Consider the following 27,071-nt stretch of genomic DNA (forward strand, 5'->3'; position numbering starts at 1 on the left):
CATAACCTCATCCCTTGTTTGTTGAAGTAACTGCTGAGATGGACGTTGCAGGAACTGAATGAAAAGGTGAAGGGTGGATTCATCAGCGTACGAGTGGATAGGATTAGATGTACAGCTTAGATCATTGATGAATAAAAGAAAGCGAGTTGGTGATAGGACAAAGCCCTGAGGAACACCAATGTTGATAGATTTAGGAGAAGAACGATGGCCGTTTACAACAGCGGCTATAGAATGACCAGAAAGGAAGCTATAGATGAAGGCACAGACAGAAGGATAGGAACCATAAGAAGGCAGTTTGGAAATAAAAGATTTATGCCAGACTCGATTGAAAGCCTTTGAGGTGTCACGTGCAATGGCAAAGCTTTCACCAAAGTCTCGAAAGAAGGATGACCAGGAGTCTGAAAGGTAGGTGAGAATATTGCCAGTAAAGCGTCCCTGACGGAATGCATACTGACGATCAGAAAGAAGGTTACGATAGGAAAGATGCTTTAAAATTTTCTGTTAAGAATAGACTCAAAACTTTTGAGACACAGGATGTTAAAGCAATTGGATGATAGAGGGTTGGGAATGGTTACCTTTCTTTGGGACTGGCTGAATGAGAACAAACTTCCAGCAAGAAAGAAAGGTACAAGCTGAAAGATGAAAGACAAAGGTGAATGAGTTTACCTAGGCAGGGTGTAAGCACAGAAGCACAGTTGTTGAGGACAACAGGAGGGACTCCATCAGGCCCATATGCCTTGTTAGTATTGAGGCCTGTGATGGTAGATAATACATCATTTGATGAAATTTTAATGTCAGCTATGAGGAAGTAAGAGGGGGGAAGTGAGGGAGGAACAGCACCGGAATCACCTAAGGTGGAATTGGAGGAGAAAGTCTGAGCAAAGAGATCTACTTTACCAGCAGAAGAAAAAGATACAAAGCCAACAGAACAGAAAAGAGGAGGGAAGGATGATGAGGTAAAGTTGTTTGAAAGGTTTTTCGCAAGGTGCCAGAAGGAGTGGGAACAATTCGAGTTGGAGGGTTGAGAGCATTTAGTACAGATGAAATTATTTTTAGCAGAGCGAAGAACAGACTTAGCACGATTCCAGGCACAAACATAAAAAAGATGTGATTCAAGGATGGGTTGGCACCGGTACCTTTTACAGGCCCTCTCCTTGTTGCGGACAGCATTAGAACAAGCGTGATTAAATCAAGGCTTTCTTGCATTAGTCAAAGAATATGAGAAAAGAATGTATGCTTCCATGCCCGAGAGAATAACCTCTGTAACTGCACAAGGAACACTCAGATGGCTCTCGGCCATGGAAGCAATAATCATTCCAGGGAAAACCAAAGAAGTACTGCCTGAGGGCCACCCAATCCGCAGCTCCAAAGTGCCACAGACGACGTTTCTTTGGAGGGTCCATAGGCCGTACAGGGGCGATAGGACAGGTTAAAGTAACAAGGGTATGAACAGAGGAGCCCAACGGAGAGAACAGACTAACAGTTGCACTGAATTTAATGCAGTGAATATAAGGATGAAGATGAAACTACTCATCCACCAACCAAAAAAACAACAGAAGTAAAGTTGCAACAAACTTGGTGACACCTGCTGGAATATCAACAAATAAAGTTGCTAAAATATGCAAACAATTGTCACATGATGGTATCAACATTCCAGCTCCAAGTCAAGTTGCAAGTTACAAGTCAATATACAAAGAGGCTGCTATACTGAAGGAGGAAATGATTGAAAAGTTACAGCTGGAAACATGGTCTTTACATTTTGATGGAAAGCAGATTGATGAAAATAAGACTTAAAAAGAAAAGAACCAAAATAAAACTGGATGCACTGTGTTTGTAAAATGGCAAGGCTGAAACTATTGCTGAAGGAATTGCAAAAGTTATTGATGAATACAACTTACTGAATGCAATAAAAATGATCATTGCTGATACAACTAGTGTTAACACTGGGGAAAAAAAGAGTGGAGTCGTCAGATTACAAATGTTCTCGGATAAGAGTTTCAACAAACCACAATTGGTTGTCAGCATCACATTCTGGACAGGATTCTCAGTTTGGTGATGGGCAAAGAACTTGGCTCTAACACCAATTCTCCAAACATCAAATATCCATTTGTCTCAACTAACAAAGAATTATGAAAAACAAAAATCACAGTTTGTTAATGCAAAAGAAGAGATCCTCAGTAGGTCAGGATGGAGAGATGACAAGAAGTTTTTGTACCATTTAACAAGAGTGTTTAGATTCTTTGAAGAAAAAGGATGGAGAGATGACAAGAAGTTTTTGTACCATTTAACAAGAGTGTTTAGATTCTTTGAAGAAAAAGGGCATTATTCCTTTGACTAACTTCCACAAAATTCCAAATACAGTACAATCCCAGTTAACCGGGTGGCTTGGGGAATTTACCTTCCCGGTTACAGATTTTCCCCGTATTTCTGATTTTCAAGTCAAATCTATACAAAAGCTATCACAGCAGTAAATACAGTTCAGGTACTCACCAGTCACATTAGGGGTTACACTAAGAGATTCCGCCTGAAAAACTGCCTTGTAAAAACACACCATGGTCATAACGCACATGTGCAATGTCTAGCAACTAGCAGTACTGCAAATTACACCAGTCCATTGTTTACCGAATTACTGTATTCATTATATGTACTGTACTCATAAAATTGAAAAATAAAATATAGAAATAAAAGCTTGAACATTTATTAGTGAACTGATGATGTGTTAAGACTGCACTGTAGAATTATCACAACACCTGTGCCCCCACGTGAGTTTGTTTACGTTTCCGACTGTTCTTCTTCTTCCCTACCTGACCTCCATCACTCCACCCCTCACCCGCCACTCAGCTGTTTTGCAGAAAATAAAATAAATGATGTACGTATGAAATGCAGGCATATTATTTATTTATTTTTCTTCCAACAAAGTAAACTTTCATTCCTATTAACATTTATATTCAGCCATTAGTGTTTTATAATGTTCGCCTTTTTCAAGTCTGTTGCATATGTCCAGCTTCTGTTTCAAGGTAAGCACATTATGCTTACGTTTAGTTTGCACTTTAGGCATTTTGGAGTGTACAAATTACCGTCTATCAGAGGAACACAATAGCAAGAGACCCTGTTAACTGTCTGGTGGCAAAACGCAGACTGGTGATTTTTGGAAGGTGTGGAGGATGACTGAATTCAAGTAGGGGAAAGAGGGGGAGAGGAGGGGTGGTTAAGAGGATTTGCTAGGGATTTACATCAGCCGGAAATGCCTTCACCTCGCTTTGTCTGACTTCCCCCAGCCTCGTGTGACACAATCAAACGGCGGTTTGGCGGTCCATTCAAATTGGCGCACAGTTATAACTTACTGACATTTTTACCAGCCCTTGAATTTTCCCGTTGTTCTGAGTATTCCGTTTGTCTGGATACCGGATTGCTGGGATTGTACTGTATCAGTAACGGGAGGTGGAATTCAAGAGCCATTCTCGCTATCCTTGCATTCATTCTTATACCTACAACAAGGAAGACTTTGGAGAAGATATGCAGATTCATTTCGTACGAATGGGCAGAGCACTGGTTTACTAATTAGATGTACAATGAAAATGACTTGAAGACCTTGTAAGAAATACTGAAACCTTACAAAACAGCACTAAATTCATTGCAGAATCACTGGAAGCAGAAGCCATCCTTACTCAAGATACCATGAAGTAATCAGTGTGCAGAATGTGCCAACAAAGTGATTCAGGAACTTTATGTTGCCTGCAGAAACAAAGCCAAACTGCAACTCAGATTTATTCTAGGTAATAAACAGTGATTTTAAGTATTAATGCATTTGTAGAAGCTCTTTTTTTTTTTAATTATTATTATTATTATACATGTAAATATACTCTTGCAAAAACTATATTTTTTATTTTGGGGTGACCTTTTTTTTTTTTAACGGAGAGGAATAAGGTATTTTTTTTCTTTTTTAAGCAAAAGTTAATTGACTTGAGATCCAGGAACATACAGTAAGGTTGTAAAAAAGTTATAACCCTAGTGTATACTAGACACTACACCACTATACTGCTAAATTGCTACACTGCCACATGGTCAGTTGTTAACCTACTACACTGTATGAGCATTTTGCGTGTTCATCTTGTATCTAAAATCTGATGAGCACGTACCCAAGTGCAGGTCATTTTTAACCTGCCCCACCCCGACCACTTTTCCACCACTGACCGCCCCCAATCCCAACCATTTTTGGATTTTTTTTTGGGGGGGGGCTCAAACCTCCGCTTTTGGTGAGAAACATTGAAAAATCAAAGAGAAATCGCTCACCTGAGGTTTAAAATACTCGATACAGGTGGGAGTACCTCCTTACCTTACAGGGTTTTCTAACAGGCTGGCACCAAAGAAAACGAGATCTATGGGAGGATAACCATTTCACACCACTCATAAACAGTATTTATTTATTTACTTGGTACGAATTTATATGTAGTATGAGAGTATATTGGTTTTCAAGCAGTAATATAGGCATTATAAGCATTGTTTCACTCACTAACTCATCACCATACCTGACCTTTTTTTGCCACATTACCTGATCATCATTTCTGACTGTTTCTTCCTCTAATGCTATGTAAAGTTTGTCCTCCATATTGTTATTGATTGGGGTATCACTCTGGCACTGAATTTTGTACCGTGGCATGACATGGCTTTACTGGCCAGGTCACTGATAATAAGTGAATTGCTAAGACAATGGCATGCAGGGGTGTGGGGGAGGAGGTCATGCTGGGTAAGGCAATGTCCCTGCCTGGCATCTTGTAGAGGAAGGTGTCACGTGTATACGTACCAAAAAATCACTCGCGAAAATTGAAAATTGTGCAAATTAGGGACCTTGCAATTGATTCACGTCTATGTACGTCGACGGGATTGGTAGTGACAAAACGTGTGGACGTTAACCCCTTAAACGCGGCTGTGTACGGCCGATCGCCCCGCTGTGGTGGGGTTGTAGCGGGGTCTGAGTACCTGTGGGAAAATATTTGCCAAAAATCAGAGATTAACCCTAGAACATTAAAATTTTTATGGCATATAGTACTTACATTCAGCTTTCTCCTGAGACAGATGTTGAGCCTTCGTGGACTACCAAAGGACTTGTGAAGACTTGCAAAGTTGGGTAACAAAGTCTTCACTTTCACACCTCCAGAAACCCGGTTTTCTTTCTACCACAGCCTCAATCTGTCACAGTACACTTTATACAACAACGTACAGGTTGTTTGGAATCCGTATTTGTACAATAAGCACTGAAAATAAGGCTATAATGAACGAAGCGTACGGCCGACATGCAGCGCGGCGGCAATCTTCCCGTCACTGAACACACATTTCCCTTTTCACGGCTAAAAACACGTATACTACATTATTTTCCTTCATAGTACTTCGCAAAGGCTCGCCTGGCACTATTACGGCCATAAAAATCACTGTCACTGCCAGTATTGTGAAGCGGGAATGAGGAAGACCACCGCGGCGCGAGTTTATTCAGCCTTACGGCAGGCACTTTATTCTCGCTCCGGTCGGCCACTCGCACTTCATTTCTATCGCTCACTTTCACTCTAGCTGTCAGTTTTTTGCCTTATTCATCAGTGTCACTGTCCATTGTTATAAAAATAATATTTTCTACACAACAAACTGTCACTGTCAGAACATTGAATAGGAACATATGCTTTCAACTTCTTACACTGGAGTGACTGTCACTCGCAATACTTATATTATTACTATGTACAATTATTTACACAAAAAAACACTGTCACTGTCAGTGCTTTTACAAGTACATACACTAATTTACACTCATCAGACTGTCACTGTCAGTACGTAAAAGAAAACTAAACACTAGTATCACTGTCACTCTCGGTATTATTTCCAAGAATCTTACCCTTATTTTCAATATCTAGTCAGGCTGTGGTAGTCAAAAAAACACGGGTAAGCACAGAGGGGAATTTTGCACTCTCTGCACTGCAAGGAGGTGCGCCTAAATGTTCTGTCCTGTCTGGTAGTATGGCTGCACACATGACACCTCCTGAGTGCTTTTCCCCTCTTGGCAGTGGCAGGCAGTGGCTCCAGGCGGTGTCGCTGAAGGTAGGCCTGACACTGTAGGCGGTCTGGAGGTGTCTGTGGGTGGCGCTTGGGACCTGATGGCAGTACCTGCCCATAATGCTGAAGCAGCTGGTAGACACAAGTCTTTGAAAATCGTCGGAGAGAGTAGTTTGCTGGCTTCCTGTTCTTGATCTTATACAGGATGAAGGCGTTCAGCATTCACATATCAATCAAGTGCAAGAACACCTTCCTGTACCAGCGACGGTTCCTCCTCAGGCAGTCTATCTCTCCGATCATCATGTCAGACTTGTCCACCAGCCGCATATTGACGTTGTAGTCAATGACAGAATCAGGCTTCATCACAGGCTCGCCAGTCCTTCTGTCGACCTTCCCTGTGGCCAGCATTTCCCCCTTGTGTACTGTGGTGAGCACATTCACGACTCTCTTATCGTGCCACCTGAACGCAAGCATCTTGTCAGTTTTCTTCAGGTGCACGTCTCCCCGCTTTGATTTTTCAGCCTCGGGGAAGGCAGGGTAGTGTGCCCTATTGCTCCTGACAGTGCCACAGGATCCGACACCGTGTTCAGAAAGGTACTTGGCGAGTTTAGGAGCTGTATAGTAATTGTCCGTATACAGGACATGATTCTCGCCAAAGTACTTTTCCAACAGCACTTTCACCACAGAACCAGAGAATCCAAGGGGGTCAGTCTTGTCCAAATCGACGTTGCTGGCGGTGTAAATAACGAAGTCTAAGATGAACCCCGTCTTGCAGTCGCACAGCACGAAAAACTTGATTCCAAAGCGGTGCCATTTGCTTGGAATATACTGCACAAACCGAAGACGGCCCCTGAACAAAACCAAGGACTCGTCAATCACCACTTTCTTGAAAGGGCGCAGGAACCTCGTAAACTTATCCTTGATCAAGTTCAGGATTCCCCTCACTTTCCATAATGGGTCAGTTCGGGAAGGCTCATCATTGTTCGCGAAGTGAAGGTAAGTCATGAGCTGCCTAAAACGATCGCGGCTCATGTATTTATTGAAGATTGGTGTGGGGCAAAGATCGTCTGAACTCCAGTATTCCTCGAGCTTATGTTTCCAATTGTGGGGCATCAATAACATCAACCCAATAAATACAAAGAGTTCCCTGATCGTTAGAGGCACCCATGCTGCCATCCGCGACGTGGATGGCGTTGCAGGCTCACCTTCTCCTTCACGAACTGCAGCAGATTGCCCCTCGTACCTGTTCGTCTCGGTACAAATCTGCTCCATTACCTCGTTGTCAAGGAAGGCCAACAGGTAGTCCAAGCATTCACCATCCTCTTGGACAAGGAAGTCAGCCTGAATTCCACACCCACTGTCATCAAAGGGCAGATCTTCCGGCACAAAATCTGAGCCCTCTGACCACACGAAGGCATCAAGAGTGCCCTGCCTAGGCTGGGAGGTGCTGGGGGCGGCGGGGGGTGAGGCAGGTCGTGTGGGAGTGGGTGAGGCAGGCGGTGAGACAGTGCGTGAGGCAGAGGCTGTCCTAGGTCGTGTTGGTGTAGTGGTGGTGGTGGTGGGGGAGATAAGCAGAGGGTTCAAGGTCACTCGCAGTGGCGTGACTGGCGAGTTGCCTAGTGCGAGTAACCTTAGGAGCTAGCCTTACACTAGGGGACAAAGTTCTAGCCCTACTAGCACAAACACTGGGCCTACGGAAACCTCTACTACGTAAACTCGACTGTCTACTTCCCTTCCGAGGTGGTGAAGGCGACTCCGAAGACTCCGGAGAAAGGGCAGCTGAAGAGGAGGACGAGAGAATGGGGCTGGGAGTGCGTGGCGGGCTGGGAGTGCGTGGCGGGCTGGGAGTGCATGGCGGGCTGGCGGTGGCGTGACGTGGCGTAGGGGACAATGGCTGTGAAGCGGGGTCACCACTCCTTTTCCTCTTGGCCTCCTTTCCATATTCTAGGCCCCTTTTCACAGGAGCCTTGCCTGTTGAGGTGCTTGGCACAGAAATAGTCACTTCTGGCACCTCAGACTCAGCACTCGATTGCATGTCCGACTCTGCCAGGCTAGACCAAACACCGACGTCACTTCCATAATCCATGGACGCTTTCAATAATTCACTAGCTATTGCCGAGTCACTCAGTCCCTTAGCAGTTCCTTGTAAGGTTTTGTACGGGGTGGAGGTCACAAAACCCTTTTTCGGAGGGCTGGAAGGCACAGACTCGGAAGAGCTTGAATTCGACATGGTGTCACCTTGGAAGATTCGCGTGGACTGACGCTAAACAGGGGCAAACTGCGCGAAAAAATGCTAGTGTGACAACTGGGGAAACAAGCGTTTCCAAATAGCAAAAAGTGCTTGCGAGAGGAAGGCGCAGATTGACACGTATGAGCCGTCCGCGCGCTGCCATATCGCACGACGAGGGAGGGCTGCGCAGCGGTGCGTGGGTGGGTAAAAAAAATGAAACTTGGCAACAACCGAGGTCAGTAGTACAAAGGTCAAGTGTGCTAAAAGTAGCTCAAGGGTGGCGGTACTGATAGACAATACCAGCTGGAGCCTGCTTGCCCGTGGTTATTCAAAATTTACTAGAATCGCAAACGCGACGATCCGCCGTTATGTCCTTTGGGCCAAGCGTCGCAAATGAGACGATCCGCGTTTAAGAGGTTAAAGAATGTCGACGGGATGCCGCAGGTTAATAAAATAATTTATACTATAGAAAATATCGGTGACTGCCAAGCAGTGTGATGATCATTTGGTGGTGGTGGTGGTGGTGGTGGTGGTGGGGGGAGGAGGAGGAGGAGGAGGAGGAGGAGGAGAAGGAGGAGGAGGAGGAGGAGGAGGAGGGACTTACATGCCGCAAAATATGGTACACACCGCCAGCACACATTAATCTCACCCTCAGTTCATAGCTACTGGCCTTCATTTTTTATTCCCACTTATTATTCTGAACTTTTAATGATTTTGAATAAGACTCTTCATCATGCTGCAGAAGTGTCAGGCCAACAACACTCTTTCACAAAGAATCAGGCTGAACAATGAACAAAATCTTCATTAACCCCTTATGGGCAGGCGACTTATCAATTATTATACGACCATGTAGGGAGTATATTTTCAAAAAAAAAATAACGTAAGAAGGAATAAGCTTAACCATGCATAAATCAATGAAAATGGATGACAACGAACATGTGAGGTGTTACTTACATAGTAATATGTCTCTGGTGGCCGTAAGAGGAGGAAAGGAGAAGCAAGGGAGGAACGTGAGCAGGAAGCTTATCACCAGGTGCACCTGGGGTGAGGCTAGCGGACTCTTCATTCATTTTCTTTTTCTTCACCACTGCACACTAAATTTATTCTTTATGTATTCTTTACACCGTTCAATGTCTTCAATATCTTAAGTATTTGTTTTCTATTTTACTTGAACACTTATAATGATAAAAATTACATACGTATATTCTACTTTACTTGAACACTTATAACATCATAACATACATACGTATATTCTATTTTACCTGTTTCAAGGCTTGGGTGGGTAGAGGGCAGGACAATAGGTGACTCAATTTCACCAATAAATTAGGACAGAAAATGGCCAGACATTATGTAACGACGCCCACCTCCTCACACACACGTTACGTAATGTCGTCCATCTGTTACGGGTTAAAAGATATTTTATTGTTTCTTCCATCTGTATCTGATCTCATTATTAACGGCAAAAATCAGTATCAGTTTCACATTGGAGAAACTGCAAATATTAGCAATATATCAGTTTGGAGACTCATATTTCTCCATGCTGCTGAATCTAGTGAGCAGGTGGACGATCGAGATGGAGTCTTCAAACGAGTGGTGTGAAGAAGGCTGCTGGGCAGAAGCCAGTGATGGGGATCTTGGATCAAACATCTAACTGGCGGCTTGCATGTGTCACCACTCCACATAAGATTGTCCTAAGTGGCCATCACAATTATTGTTTTAGCAAATTTCGATACTGTTATCGCAAAACTGGGTACAGTATAACTTTTACTTCATCATTCTTGCAATTTATCACACAGCGAACAATCGTACTGCAAGGCATGCCTGTACATTAAAAAGCGGTAGCTAAAAAAAAAAAAAAGTTACAGACATACAAATAGACAACGCATCCCATAATTTGCATATCAAATCAAACCTTACCTTTTTCCTAACCGGTTCATGTGGTGAAGCCAGTTTGAGTATAACTGGCGCCAAGAACTTGTGTAGCTCCTCTTCCAAGGCCTCATCAGTTGCTGCTGAGCCAATACGCAGAAACACACGCTCCACCAACACTGCAACAGAGTACAATGTATATATTTAATCCAGTATTCACACTGAGTAGGGTATAAACAGAGTTGTTAAAAGTACAGTACTTAACCTTCTTGTTTACATTACAGTATTATTATATCTACAAAATTCTATCTATCTATCTATCTATTGCCAGACGCCTCAATCCCGTTTGGGGTGGCCACAAACAAATCGCCTCCAAGTCGCCCTGTCCCCCGCCATTTCACTGCCCTGCTCCCAACTCAAGTTAAAGTATCACAAGATAAAATTACTCAAGTAGAAAACAAGTATTTTGTTCATGAGGTCGTCAAGTACTGAAAGAAATGGTAACCATTACTTCTCAGCACCTACAAGCTCCTGACTAGTTAATTATATGGTGTCATCAACATGACACTGATGGAAAAGATTATTGTGAAGTGGTTGTAAAAAAAAAAAAAAAAAAAAAAAAAAAAAAAAGCATCAGGTGTTGATGAGCTGTATGTACAGAAGATTCAGCACAGTTCAGAAAGTGCAACTGTCTTAGCAAGAAATATGTATGAAAGCTTGAATAGTGGAAGACTGTGGCTGTGATCCATACAGAAACAAAGGCGATCGAATAAGTTAAAAATCTGTCGTGGTATAATGGTGCTGAGGGTCGTACGAATGGTATAAGGATAAATAATAATAAGTTAAGCAATGCATCCGAAAGTCTGGTAAGTCATGGACAGGTTGGCTTTAGGAATGGTATGTGGACTTTATATAAGCAAAGAGAAAGAGAGTAAGGAAAGTTTGTGAAAAAGAGTGTAAATTAATTATGGCATTTGTGGATATAGTGAATGCTCTTTATAATTTTTTTTGTGGTAATTAAGCTTGTGCATGGACAGGTGGGCATTTAAGTGAGTGCTTAAGATCAGAGAGAGAGAGAGAGAGAGAGAGAGAATGTGTGTGTGTGTGTGTGTGTATTTATATATATATATATATATATATATATATACAGTAATCACTCCAATATCCGGATCAATAGAGCCATCGGTAGGTTCGGATATTGGTTTTGTCCGGATATTGGGCCCCAGCTTATGGACTTGTACTTACGGACCCTAACACAGAGAAACACCTATACAACTCCCTCCGGACATGCATAGCACCTATTTAACACCCAAATCACACCAATAATGCACATAAATGACTGAAATAAATGCAATAGACACATAAAATGTGGGTTTAGAAGTATGTTCATACATTAATAAACATTCTGGTACTTATGGACTCTAACCGAACCTAACCGAACTCTGAAAAACACATTCCTACTGCACATGCATGAGGTAAGTTTAGTATGGAAAGAAGTACAGTATGACACTTTCTGGTAAGTATAGTATGGGAAAAAATACAATATGAAACATTCTGGTAAATATAGTATGGAAAATAGTACAACATGAAACATTTTGGCTACTTACAGCAAGTCCCTGGCCACCTCGACGAATAACCGCCTCCTCTCGGACTCTGACAGTAAGAACGATTTCCTGAAGCACTTGCACTACACTCTTCCTGAAGTCTTGCACTGAACTTAGTCAATAACACACAGAAGTCCGTTCTTTTCACAGTGTTCACTTTAGTCCAAATAATGTTCCATTAAATTTAAGTGTTGCACATTAACTTTTCCCAAGTTTTTTTAAGTTTCCAAAGCCAAAACAAAGAAGGTTAGTTACGTTAAATTTCTTTTCTACTTAGTCTTTTCTCCCAACTTGAAAACCTTAACACAACACACCGTTTTTCACTGCACAACACTCAAAATTCCCGTGTGGTCTAGTGGAGAAGTTCTTGCTGTTTATTCACTGTCAGAGCCCGAGAGTATCACTGGCAGGCGTCCAAGGGGTGCATCGGTGGGTAGTGGTGATGGCGTACCGACTACAGAAGACTCTGAAGACAGCCGCAAACTCACGTCGAGCGGTGACTCCACTGTAGCTGATGTGCTGGGCTGTGGCTCGGAGCATGAGGGCCTGTCTTGGGGAGGCAACGGAGTGGAACCAGGGCTTGGCACAGCGGGGGTCACGGGCCTGAACAAACTGTCAATCGTTGACTGACGCAAGGACCGACGATTCTGGCGATTGATGATGCGCTGCCGGAAAGCACGCACTTCCTCCACGAGTCCCAAGGGCCCCATCTCCCTGTCGCAGTCCGGGTGTTCCAGGTAGTCTAGGACGAACTCTAGATGTTCCCGGAGTGCGCTCAGCTTGGGGATGGCTGGAGTAGTGTCCTGCTGGGCGGAGTCTGCATCATCATCGCCTTCGTCGTCGGAATCTTCAAGTTCGGGACTGACACCAGCAACCGAAGACGCGATCTCGATATCAGACAACGTCTGATACCCAGGATCGCCCTCGTCGTCGTCCAACCACTCACGAACATCGTCCACTTCAACATCGTCGCCGTGCGTACGTAGCCGTGCATGGAAGTCATCCACGTCAAACCCTAGGAAATCGTACTCCACATCTGTTCCGAGAAGCAGACGAGACCAACCATTTTCAAGAGTTTTCACAGGGACTTCCTTCCATGCACTAGCCCAGTTGTACAGCGCAGACTTGATGTTGTAGCGGCGAAGGTTTTCCAAAGTCCGCTTGCCTTGAGTGTCACGTCCTTCCCTGCGCTCGTCCTCGTCCTCGAGAACCACCATCACCTCGTCCAGGAACTTCCGACGGTACAGGCGCTTTGTTGCCACGATCACTCCTTGGTCCATTGGTTGAATGAGAGCAGTCGTATTAGGTGGCAGAAACATGCACCTAATACGGCCATTCTCAGCAACCAAGTCCTTGTCGCACGGGTGGGCAGGTGCATTGTCGAGGAGAAGGAGAGCCTTTACCTGGTCGCGAGGAATTCCCAGTGTCTTCGTCTGGTAATGTATGACCTCCTTGACGAAGTGATGGTGAAACCAGTCTTTGAAAATCACAGCTGTGAACCATGCTTTCAAAGAATGGTACCATACGACAGGAAGGACATCCATCACCCCACGAAGGCACCGAGGCTGCTTTGCACGGCCAACAATAACGGGCTTAAGCCGGTGCATGCCGTTAGCATTGGCACAACACAAAGCAGATATCCGTTCCTTAGAAAGCTTGCGGCCAGGTACACGCTTCTCCGTCTCATCGGCGAGAGTGTTCGTTGGCACCGAGCGATAGAATAGGCCAGTTTCGTCAGCGTTATAGACTTGACCGAGAGTGAGGCCCTCCCTGTCGATCAAGCCTTTCACCTTGTGCCGAAACTCGTCCACTCCATCCTCGTTAGCGTCCAATGCTTCGCCATGTGCTTTACGGTTAGTAAGGCCATGTCGCAACTTGAACGCGAAGAGCCAACCCTCGGATGCCTTGAAGTCTAGGGCGTCGTGAAGCCTTGCAAACTTCTCAGCAGCAGCCTTCAGCTCCGTTCCACGTACATCACACCAGCTGCACGTTGCTGTTGATACCAAATCAACGTGGAGCGGTCGATCTCTGCATACTTGGGGGTAAACATAACCTTCCTCTCCACGTTGCGTTTGCTTCTCGACGAGAAGTCAGCCGTGTACTGCATAAGCTTGTCTCGGGAACGCTTGATATCAAACAAAGTCGACCGGGCCAGGTTGAACTCGCGGAGAATGCGAGAGGAAGACCAACCCGCATCAACCTTCTCCAATATCTCCCATTTCTTCTCCAGAGTCAACACCACTCTCTTCCTTTTCTCAGGAGGCGGGGCCATCATCACACACACTAAGAGTAGGGCAGAGAGCAGCAGGAGGCCTTGCAGCAAGTACGGCACCACCACAAAAGCGAGCACGTGGGCAGCCATGGCGAAGAGCGTAGGTCTTGTCGCGGTGAGAGACAGGCGGGAAGTGGGGAGGATGCAGCGGCGCTCTATCGGACGTCGGAGGAATGACGAACCAAAACAATGCTCTCACGCGGCGCGCGCGGCAAGTTCAAATTACGGACGGCAAAAAATCGATTTTTTTCCCAATTTTTTTGGATTTTCGGACCATTTTGGGAATGTTTGATCCCAGGACGATAAGGTTCGGTTAGTGGGGATGTTCGGATATTGGGCGTCCGGATATTAGAGTGATTACTGTATATATATATATATATATATATATATATATATACCATGGGCGCAGACAGAGTTGAGAACTATGTAAATTTCACCGTGACACACAAGTAAACTTGCTAAAATCTCATAAATATATATTGAAATACACTGAAAAATGATATGGGTACTCACCAATGCTTTTACTTGTTGATAGGGAAGCCTTTACGAAGCTGAACCTCTCTGAGACAATCTGGAACACTTTCTGCAAGTTTCTGGCAAGTTTCAGCCGGAATTTCCCTCCACGCCTCATCGAGGGCAGTTTCAAGTTTGGCAACTGTAGAAGTGTCTTCGTTTCTTAATTTCCCTTTCACAATCACCCGAAGATTCTCAATAGGTGATATATCAGGGCTATTGGGTGGCCAATCATGGATAATGTCTATTTCACTACTTAAAAGCCATTCTTTCACCTTCTTTGCTGTGTGACAAGGGGCGCCGTCTTGCTGAAATATTTCGGTACCAGTCTGAGCGAAACAATTGTCCAGGTTGTCATCAAGGAGCTTGAGATACACTTGGGAATTTACAGTCTGACCTTTGGGTAGGATAATGAGGTCCGCTAAACCACCATACCCAAAAGCACCCCACACCATAAGCGACGCTAGGAATTTTACAGTCTTAGCAGTGTAATTGGGGTTACAAGCATCTCACCCCCTACCCCGCCACACTCGCTTCCCTTTTGTGTCACTCACAAAAAAAGTGGACTCATCACTCCATAAAACTTTCCTCCGTTCATCAACATTCCAGTCTTTATAATCCTTTGCAAACCTGACCCGTTTTGATCTCTGACGTTCATTCACAAGTGGTTTTTTCTTGGCGGCTACTTTCTTGTACATCAGTCTTTTTTGGATATTCTCCTGAATGCATCTGGCACTTGCGTTTGCAAGTACTTCTGGGTTCTGTTCCTTTAACTGCCGGGCTGAAAGAGTTGGTTGCTTGTCCAGCTGACGCCTGATAGACACCAAATTACGCTTTGAAATGTTCAAAGCCTTACCACCACCATGTATGTGGAGGGGGAGTTTACAGCTGCCAACCGCATGATACTTGGCCACAAGACGACTGACAGTTTTCTCGTTTACATCAGTTTGCTTAGATATTTCACGATTATTTTTTCCTGCCTTGTGGAGCTCGACAACACTTACTATTTTGTCATGTGAAGTATGCCTATATCCCATAGTAACACTTGAACAACCACAATTACCTAAGCCACAACAAACGCAAAAAGTTGCCTCAAATCAGCCAGGAGCTAAGACAAACGCCTCTCCCACTGACAGTGTAACCCATACTGAGGCCTCACAACCGTTAATTTCGATGTGTATGTCTATGTCCTATGTTGCCATATAATCAATTTCTCCCAGGCTATTTTTGTCACTTCCCGTAAGTGTGCCTAAATTATGTGTCCAGTTACGTAGCCAGAGGGCCAAATTCTCAACTCAATCCACGCTGACTGTATACAGTAGAAGTCCTGTTATTCGGCATCTATGGGACCGGGATGATGCCGAGAAATTAGATTTGCCGAATAATCAAAAAACCTACCCACTCAGTACCTTAAATATATTGGTGAACACTGTCATCACCACTTATGGTAATACAACTGTGTTTGGAGACAGTACCATACTATATACTGTACAATATTGCAATGAATACAGTACTATACCTGAATCTGAAATATATACTGTACCTAAATTAGTGAACAAGTCAGATAACACTTCCTGGATGGCTGAAATGATACAGAATATTACCTACCAGCTCAGTACATCACTTGTATTGGTGAACTCATCACTACTTATATTATTACAAATATGTTTGGAGTGAGTACTAATACAGTACTTTTTCCAAACAAAATAAAATAGTCAGAAAATTACATAAAATAAAGTGAAGGAATATGAATTGGTGAGGTCTTTCTGATGAAAGTTAAACGTACATTTAGCGCTCATTCCTTTGTCCGTTTTTTTGTTTACATGTGAAAGGGAGAGTATTGATGCAAACAGTAATGTATTCCATTAACCCCTTAATAACCTCTGGCACTGAACAACCCTTTACAGTACTGGTGTCAGTGATGTCAAGTAGGTGAGCCATGAAAAAACTGTGAACAATTATGGGAAGGGAACGAAGGTCACTGGTATGTTTACACGACTCTACGCTACGATTCCAAGCAGTCATGGGGTCTGTTAATCTCAGATGTTTTCGCCCATTTGGTAAATGCTCCGTAACTTTGTACCGTAATTTCTCCCATGAATCATATCGAATCATAGAATGGGTTTAGGAAGCTAAATAACACATTGCTAGGTGCGCCAGACGATTATCTTCACATCATTAAGAAAATGGAAGAAATTTAATCCCTCTTTGAATATGCAGAGTAAGTTTCTTCCATTCTTCTGAAATAAATTTATTTTTCTTAAAGACGTGAAGATAATCGTCTGGCCCACCTAGCAATGCGCTATTTAGCTTCCTAAACCCATGCTATGATATCGCTATGAGTCACGGAAAAATTGATAAAGTTACGATGTATTTACCAAATGGGTGAAAACATATGAGATTACCCGACCGTCTGACTGCTTGGAATCGTAGCGTAGAGTCGTGTAAACATACCAGTGACCTTCATTCCCTCCCCATAATTGTTCAGTTTTCTTTATAGCTCACACTACCTTGACATCACTGACATCGGTACTGTAAAGGGTTGTTCAGTGCCGGAGATTATTAACCCCTTAAACGCGGCCGTGTACAGCCGATCCCCCCCGTGTGGTAGGGTTGTAGCGGGGTCTGAGTACCTGTGGGAAAATATTTGCCAAAAATCAGAGATTAACCCTAGAACATTAAAATTTTTATGGCAAATAGTACTTACATTCAGCTTTCTCCTGAGACAGGGTTTGAGCCTTCGTGGACTACCCAAAGACTTGTGGAGACTTGCAAAGTTGGGTAACAAAGTCTTCACTTTCACACCTCCAGAAACCCGGTTTCCCCTCTACCACAGCCTCAATCTGTCACAGTACACTTTATACAACAACGTACAGGTAGTTTGGAATCCGTATTTGTACAATAAGCACTGAAAATAAGGCTACAATCAACGGAGCGTACGGCCGACATGCAGCGCGGCGGCGGTCTTCCCGTCACTGAACACACATTTCCCTTTTCACAGCTAAAAACACGTATACTACATTATTTTCCTCCATAGTACTTCCCAAAGGCTCGCTTGGCACTATTACGGCCATAAAAATCACTGTCACTGCCAGTATTGTGAAGCGGGAATGAGAAAGACCACCGTGCCGCGATTTTATTCTCCCTTACGGCAGGCACTTTATTCTCACTCCTGTCGGCCGCTCGCACTTCATTTCTATCACTCACTTTCACTCTTGCTGTCAGTTTAGTGCCTTATTCATCAGTGTCACTGTCATTAGTTATAAAAATAATATTTTCTACACAACAAACTGTCACTGTCATAACACAGAATAGAAAAATATGCTTTCAACTTCTTACACTGGAGTGACTGTCACTCTCAATACTTATATTATTACTATGTACAATTATTTACACTGAAATCACTGTCACTGTCAGTGCTTTTACAACTAGATACACTAATTTACACTCAACAGACTGTCACTGTCAGTACGTACAAGAAAACTAAACACTAGTATCACTGTCACTCTCAGTATTATTTACAAGATTTTTACCCTTATTTTCAATATCTAGTCAGGCTGTGGTAGTCAAAGAAACACGGGTAAGCGCAGCGGGGAATTTGGCACTCTTTGCACTGCAAGGAGGTAGTGTGGCTGCACACATGACACCTCCTCAGTGCTTTTCCCCTCTTGGCAGTGCTAGGCAGTGGCTCCAGGCGGTGTCGCTGAAGGTAGTCCTGGCACTGTAGGCGGTCTGGAGGTGTGTGTGAGTGGCGCCTGGGACCTGATGGCAGTATCTGCCCAAAACGCTGAAGCAGCTGGTAGACACAAGTCTTAGAAAACTGCCTGAGAGAGTAGTTAGCTGGCTTCCTGTTCTTTATTTTATATAGCATGAAGGCATTCAGCATGCACATATCAAGCAAGTGCAAGAACACCTTCCTGTACCAGCGACGGTTCCTCCTCAGGCAGTCAATCTCTCTGATCATCATATCTGACTTGTCCACCAGCCGCATATTGACACTGTAGTCAATTACAGCATCAGGCTTCATCACAGGATCGCCAGTCCTTCTGTCGACCTTCCCTGAGGCTTGCATTTCACCCTTGTGAACTGTGGTGAGCACATTGACGATCCTCTTGTCGTGCCACCTGATTGCCAGCATCTTGTCGGATTTCTTCAGGTGCACGTCTCCCCACTTTGATCCTTCAGCCTCAGGGAAGGCAGGGTAGTGTGCCCTATTGCTCATGACAGTGCCACAGGATCCGACGCCGTGCTCTGAAAGGTACTTGGCGAGTTTGGGAGCTGTATAATAATTGTCCGTATACAGGACATGATTCCCGCCAAAGTACTTTTCCAGAAGCACTTTCACCACAGAACCAGAGAATCAAAGGGGGTCAGTCTTGTCCAAGTCTACATTGCTGGCGGTGTAGATAACGAAGTCTAGGGTGAACCCCGTCTTGCAGTCGCAAAGCACGAAAAACTTTATTCCAAAGTGGTGGCGTTTGCTTGGAATATACTGCACGAACCGAAGACGGCCCCTGAACAAAACTAAGGACTCGTCGATCACTACTTTCTTGAAGGGCCGAAGGAATGTCATAAACTTGTCCTTGATCAGGTTCAGGATTTCCCTCACTTTCCATAGGGGGTCAGTCCGGGAAGGCTCATCGTTGTTGGCAAAGTGAAGGTACGTCATGAGTTGCCTGAAACGATCACGACTCATGTACTTGTTGAAGATGGGTGTGGGGCAAAGATCGTCAGCACTCCAGTACTCCTCGAGCTTGTGCTTCCAGTTATGTGGCATGAGAAGCATCAAGCCGATGAATACAAATAGTTCCCGGATCGTCACAGGAACCCATGCTGCCATCCGCGACGTGGATGGCGTCGCACCTTCACCTTCACGAACTGCAGCAGATTGTCCTTCGTACCTGTTCGTCTCGGTACAAATCTGCTCCATGACTTCGTTATCCAAGAAGGCCAACAGGTAGTCCAAACATTCACCACCCTCAGGAAGAGGAAGTCAGCCTGGATCCCACACCCAGTGGCATCAAAGGGCAGATCCTCTGGCACAAAATCAGAGCCCTCAGACCACACGAAGGCATCCAGAGTGCCCTGCCTAGGCTGGGAGGGGGTGGGGGCAGCGGGGGGTGAGGCAGGCCGTGTGGCAGTGGGTGAGGCAGGCAGTGAGGCAGTGGGTGAGGCAGGCCGTGTGGCAGAGGGTGAGCTAGGTCGTGTCTATGTGGTGGTGTGGTGGTGGGGAGATAAGGAGAAGGTTCAAGGTCACTCGCAGTAGCCTGAGTGGTGAGTTGCCTAGTGCGGGAAACCTTACCACTAATTCTAGCACTAGGAGACACTTTCCTACTCATGCCAGCATGAACACGGGGCCTACGAAAACCTCTACGCAAACCAGACTGCCTACTTCCCTTCCGAGGTGGTGAAGGAGACTCCGAAGACTCAGGAGAAAGCACAGCAGACGAAGATGACGAGAGAATGGGGCTGGGAGTGCGAGGCGGTATGGGGGCGGCGTGACCTGGTGTAGGGGACAATGGCCGGTCTGAGGAGGACAATGGCTGGGAACCGGGGTCACCACTTCGTTTCCTCTTGGCCCCCTTACCATACACTACTCCCTTTTTCACTGGAGCCTTGCCTGATGAGGTGCTAGGCACAGGAATTGTCTCTTCCTGCACCTCAGACTCAGCACTCGATAGAGTGTCTGATTCGGCAAGGCTTGACAACACTCCAACGTCACTACCGTAATCCATAGAAACTTTCAATAATTCTATGCCTATAGCCGAGTCACTAAGGCCCTTAGCACTTCCTAGTAAGGGTTTGGACGGGGTAGAGGTCACAAAGCCCTTTTTCGGAGGGCTGGAAGGCACTGACTCGGAAGAGCTTGAATGAGACATGGTGTCACCTTCAAAGACTGCGGTAAACTGACGCTAAACAGGGGCAAACCACGGGAAAAAAAGCTAGTGTGACAACTGGGGAAACAAGAGTTTCCAATTAGCATAAAGTGCTTGCGAGAGGAAGGCACAGATTGACATGTCTGAGCTGTCCGCGCGCTGCCATATAGCACGATGAGGGGGGCCGGGCAGCAGTGCGTGGGTGGGTAAAAAAAAATGATACTTGGCAACAACGGAGGTCAGTGGTACAAAGGTCAAGTGTGCTAAAAGTAGCTAAAGGGTGGCGGTACTGATAGACAATACCAGCTGGAGCCTGCTTGCCCGAGGTTATTCAAAATTTACTAGAATCGCAAACGCGACGATCCGCCGTTATGTCCTTTTCGCCGAGCATCGCAAACGCGACGATCCGCGTTTAAAGGGTTAAGGGGTTAATGAGATATATTACTGTTTGCATCAATACTCTCTTTCACGTTAAACACAAAAACGAACAAAAGAATGAGCGCTAAATGTACTTTTAACTTTCATCAGAAAGATCTTAGCAATTCATATTCCTCCAGTTTATTTTTAAGTATTTTTCTGACTTTAGGTTGGGTTAGGTTTCGTTAAATTAGTAGGTACTATACAGTTAAACTCGGTTAGGTTAGGTTTATTTAAACAGAACAGTCCCTTCCACCATTATGCTGAGGAATAACAATACTAGAGCTGTCACAGCCATACAGCTAAAAACAATGGGGAAACTGATTTAACAAGCAACATTTATTTATGGGTAATGCATTACAGTATCAGTGGTTAATGGGCTACGCAATTACTGGTAAATGTCATTTTCAGGAAGGCGTCAAGAATGAACGACTTTCAAGAATTAGCAAGGAGGCTTGAAACGTGACCTTCGCTAATTTGGTGGGGGTGGTTACTGTACTGTATGATACTGTGCAATATTGTAATCAGTACAGTACTATACCTGAATCTCAAAAAATATAGAAACTAGTGGACATACATTGTAATGAAACATTAGGCCTACAAGTCACAGATAACACTTCCTGGACTGCCGAGATGATTCCGGACATCTGCCGAACAATCAGTGATTTTCGTAAATGGGACTATTTCTCAAAACTGCCGAAATGTCGGATCTACTGAATAATAAGCTGCCGAATAATAGGACTTTTACTGTATATAGAAATGAGTTACATGAGAGGAGCCTGTGGAATCACATGGAGAGACAGGCTGACAAATGAGAATATAAAGAAGCGTTGTGGTGTGGATGTGGATGTGATAGGAAGCATTCGGAGGAGCACACTGAGGTGGTTTGGCCATGTGGAGAGGATGGAGGGTGAGAGACTGACAAGAAGACTGTATGTGAGTAAGGTGGAGGGGGGGAGAGGGAGGGGGAGGCTGAGGATGAGATGGAGGGATGGGGTGGAGAGGTATATGAGAGAGGGGGATGTGAGTTGGGAGCAGGGCAGTGAAATGGCGGGGGACAGGGCGACGTGGAGGCGATTTGTTTGTGGCCACCCCGTACGGGATTGAGGCATCTGGCAATAGATAGATAGATAGACATATATATATATACATATATATATATATATATATATATATATATATATATATATATACTCAAACCTCGAGTACTGCGGGCAACAGGAACTGGACAAAGACCGTGGTACTCAAATCCGCATCACTCAGGCAATATGTTTACGTGTATAATGGTACAATGTGTTCTGGCAACTTTCCATAACTCTTACTTTTACCCCTTCTTTCAACCTAAGCCCTCCTAAATTACCCCCACTTGCACCCACCATCAGGTAAAACATTGAAAGAGATATAACCATTCTAATTAAAAACATCAATGGTATTAAAAATAGCATTAACAAAATCAGAAGTTGGGCTGGGTACCCTTTTGTTGATACATAATTCCCCAGTATTTTCCTCCCGCCCCTCACCCCCAGCGTTGTTGTCAAAGTTTCACCTTTTCTTGAATCATGTGGCCTTCAGGAGAGATCTTAGGCCATATGGTTAGACAAAAATATATGGGTCTGACAGTTTTAGGGGACGAAATAGAACGAAAAATTTGTGCTAACCAGAAAAAATTACCCTCATCCTTGTGTTCTCGTGAGTTAGTGTTCTGTTTCACTTTCTTAGTTTGATATTGCACTTCCCTACACATTTTGGACAGACTAAGCATATGACTAAACCGCTCAGTCAGTCCGAAATGTACTGGGAAAAGCGATACCGAACAAAGAATGTGAAACGGAGCACTAACTCACGAGAACACATGGATGAAAGAATACTTTTTTTTGGTTTGCAAACGTTTTTGTTCAATTTCCTCCCCTAAAACTGCTAGACCCATAAATATTAGTCAAACCATATGGCCTAATGTCTCTCCTGAAGGCCACATGATATGAGAAGGCAGGACTTTTGACAACATTATGGGTGGGGGGTGGGGAAGAGTGCCGGGAAGCTACGTATCAACACAAGGGTATCCAGTCCGACTTTCACTGATGTCCTTAATTACAATAATTAATCTCTTTCATTGTTTTATCTGATGGTGCTTATAAGCTGAGGTAATTTACATAGGGTAAGGTGGTAAGAAGGAGTAAGAGAATTTCTCTGACGCTCCACATAACGCCCTATAAGCCTAAGCTTCTCAGTCAGCTTCAGGACAACATAAACTTTCACAGCTGCCAGGTTTGCATCACTTCCTACACATGATCTTTATCTTCTCCTGGTCCTTCCAAATCGTTATGATGGTGCTTTCATTCATGCCATTCTTTTTTGCCATTTCGGTAAACGTACGCTTTACGTAAAGCAGTAGGACCTTAGCAATATAATTCATATTCCTCCAGTTTGTTTTCTGTGTTTTTCTGACTATTTTCAGGGTGGTAAATTGCCATTTCCTGCTGAAAAATTTCCCACTTTTTATCATCACGTTCCTTACGCCATACCTACGATTGTCTTGACATATTCAAAGGTGGTTTTCATCTCCAAACTTCCCAACTGGATGCTAGGTTAGGTTAGGTTTAATTATTAGGTATATCAGAGCTAGATTGGGTAAAATGTTACAGCTAAAAACAACAGGGAAACAGATTTAGCATGAAATGTTTATTTACCACCTAGAAGTAATTCAAAAAATATATAACTATCAGGAAGAAGAAGAGCGAAGAATGTGGAACTGAATGCTAACTTACGAGAGCACATAGGTGGATTTTTTTTTTTTTTTTGATTAGCAAACATTTCGTTCAGTTTCGTCCCCTAAAACTGAGAAACCTGTATGACTGTGAGGTAAAGTCAGTGAGATGCGAGAAAGGACTTGATAGCTGTATGCTCAGTTGGTCCAAATCTTGTTGGGAACCACGAAATTAGCAAACATTTTCGTTCCATTTCGTCCCCTAAAACCGCGAAACCCGAGTGTGGGGTAGAACTAGGTGAGGTGCAAGAAAGGACTGATAACCATATGCTCAGTTAGTTGGAAGTGTGTTGGAAAGCACGAAATTGAAAGAAAAATGTGGAACTGAACGCTAACTTACGAACAAATGGATAAAAGAGTAACTTTTTCTCTAATTAGCAAACATTTTCGTTCCATTATGTACCTTAAAACTGCAAAACCCATTATGAGTGGATAAGCACTAGGTGAGGCATGAGAAAGGACTGATAACCATATGCTCAGTTGGTCCAAAATGTGTTGGGAAGCATGAAACTGAACGATGAATGTGGAACTTAACTCTAACTTACGAGAACACATGGATGATTTTTTTTTTTTTCCTGATTATCATACGTTTTCGTTCCATTTCGTCCCCTGAAATCGTGAAACCCATAAGTTTCGTCTAACCATTCGGCCTTGAGTGTGCCCAGGAAGCATATTTCCATTCTGTATACGTATTCTTCTCACCATTGGGAACCCTCAGCCAGGAACGATGTTCGCCCAGTTGTTTCAAAACTAACCATAGGTTTTTCTCGAAAATATGCGCAGTGTTTCCCAGGCAAAATTTTCTCAACCCAACCTAACTTAACCTAACCTATCCCACTAGGGCTGCTTGGCTGAGGTGGCTGGATGTGGTACAGTACTGAGATAAATACCCATTCAGAATGGAACTATGCACCCAGGAAAGGTACCCAAAGTTTAGAGGGTGACATCATCATGCGCGACTTTCAAATTTAGTCGCCAGGCCAGCTGACTTCCAGCGTGAGCTCGAGTTTTTCTGCGTGTTAACATGACCTGTCTCAATATGTTGACCGCGTTAGAACAAAAACGTGTTACTCAACCACGTGTTACTCAAGGGCTGGGTGTGTGTGTGTGTATATATATATATATATATATATAAATAATCCCTCTAATATCTGAACGCCCAATATCCGAACATCCCCACTAACCGGACATAATCATCCTGGGATCCAATATTCCCAAAATGGGCCAAAAACCGCAAAAAATTCGAAAAAAATCTGACTTTTTTCCCTCCCGTAATTTGAAATTCTCGCCTGGCGCCGAATAGCTGTTACACCATGGTTCCTTCATCCCTTCCTTCCTCCCCCTCCCCATTCAGGGTTGCCATTTGGTATTTTTCATTACCAAGTGTGGGCCAATTTGGTAATGAAAAATTTGTTTGGTAATGAATCAGAATAATGCATTACCAAATGGATTCTTCACATGTATGAGGATACACAGGATGGAGATGGTGGATTGTTTGCTCTCTCTGATTAATCTGCTACCCTACATAGCATGAAAATAATCAACATGGTGTTAATTATAAGGAGAGTGATTACATGTATTTCCACTTGTGTGTATAATTAGTGAAGAATAAATGCTAGCTTTATGAATTTGGTAATGAAAAGTTAAATTTGGTAATGAAAGTTGAGATTGGTAATGTGGCTGTTGCGATCTGGCAACTCTGTTACCCTGCCATCATCAACAGTCACAGCCTAACTCTGATCGAGAGCAGATGCTCATAGCAGTGAAAGCCACAGGCGCTTGTTTTTTGTGAATAAACAGTGAATAAACTGCAATACCTCGCCACTAGAACACACAGGAATTTACAGTGTTGTGCAGTGTTAAGAAATTAGAATTTAGAGTGCAGAGGATTAACTGCGGACTGCAAACTGGCAGTTCAAACCAGTCCAGGAGCAAGGGACTTGTAAGTACCCAGAATGTTTAATATTGTATAAACTCACCTCTAAAACCTCATTTTATGGTTCTTTTGCATTTATTTCAGTCTTTTATGTGCCTTATTGGTGTGATTTGGGTCTTAAATAGGTGCAATGCATGTCCAGAGGGAGTTGTATAGGTATTTTTCTGAGTTAGGGTCCATAAGTACAAGTCCATAAGCTGGGGCCCAATATCCGGACAGGACCACTATCCAGACCTGCCTATGGCTCTATTACATCGGATATTGGAGGGATTACTATATACAGTATATTATATATATATATATATATATATATATATATTATACACATACACAGATGACCCTCGATCCTACGGACCCCGAATCAACAGAGTTCGGAAGCAACGGACAATATCTGCTGGCAGAGAAGCGCTCCTGACACCAGTCATTTGTCCGTTATTTGAAAGTTTGTCATTTCCAACTACATACAGTACTTCTCTTTACAGGTATAAAAACAAATGATACTGTAGTTGAACATAAAAAATTACTGCAACACAGTACTGTACCTGACGCAAGTGACCCAGGTCCCATACCACCTGCCACTGCCTGCTTCAGTGTTGTGTGTATCATTGCTTATTTTCTTGCTTCTCATTTCCTATGAGAACTCTGAGCACATGGTTCCAAACTAACTTTAGTTTTGCCTAAGCACCCTGAAAGTGCTATGAACACAAGAAAAGCATTTATTCCAAAGGAAAATGTAAAACTGTTGGATGAAGTGGCATGTGGGGTGGAAGCTTATATGCAAATGATTAGACAGATATGAGTTGGGTGTGTTTACGATGAGGATAGTTTTCTTTGTTGGAAAAAAAAAAAAAAATGATGAAGGGGCAGTAAAATTCATGTTTTAGTTTTTTGTGCAATGTGGAAAAAAAAAAAAAAAAAAAAAAAAAAAAAAAAGGCTTTGTCCCTAATGTTTGTTATGAACTGACAGTCTTTGGTCGAGAAAATTCGAACTTTACGATATGTGAAGACACTACATGTTGACAAACATAGTTTGGGAAGATAATTATATGAGTTCAGTTCTTGTGCATTATACTGTCATACAAATTATACTGCTTGGCTGACTTGCTTATTATTCATGATTACTGCATTTGTGTGTACCTGAGGAATGAAAAGTAGGCAATCACTCTATGTTGATGATTTCAGTATAGTTTTTTTTTTCCCTTTATTGTTCATGATTAATGACTCAATTATAGTTTCACACTTTTTTTTTTTTTTTATAAATAAGTGCGCTGAAAGTGATTCTTGATAAAATATACATGATTCTGGGCGGCCATTATTCACATGTTGATTAAGTCTGAAGTTTTTGCTTGAATGGTAATGAGGACCTTGAAGAGGCTTCGTGGCAATCCTTGGTGGTTACAATTTTTATGGGGAGTATTAGGGGGCAAAACTAGTCGGTTAGGTTAGGTCAGAATGCACTGATGTGTCAAGTTGGCAAGATCTTAATGTAAACACACGTCTTGGATGTCTTACGGCAGACATTTGTAATAACCCACCGCAAACCCCCCCGGC

The 27,071-nt window shown here is 43.5% G+C and overlaps 1 protein-coding gene across 1 annotated transcript in view; it reads right to left on the reverse strand.

The window, feature by feature from the left end:
• The window catches only part of LOC145393503 (proteasome adapter and scaffold protein ECM29), an 835,694-nt gene that overhangs the window by 795,929 nt on the left and 12,694 nt on the right, over positions 1–27,071 (reverse strand). Inside the window, exon 2 of the mRNA XM_080267631.1 lies at positions 10,187–10,317. Within this exon, the coding sequence (XP_080123757.1) occupies positions 10,187–10,317 (131 nt within the window). The remainder of the gene's footprint in view (positions 1–10,186; positions 10,318–27,071) is intronic.

Source organism: Coenobita brevimanus, chromosome 24, assembly GCF_032717465.1.
Source record: "Coenobita brevimanus isolate Jiangsu-jjx chromosome 24, ASM3271746v2, whole genome shotgun sequence".
NCBI classification, from domain to species: Eukaryota; Metazoa; Arthropoda; class Malacostraca; order Decapoda; family Coenobitidae; genus Coenobita; species Coenobita brevimanus.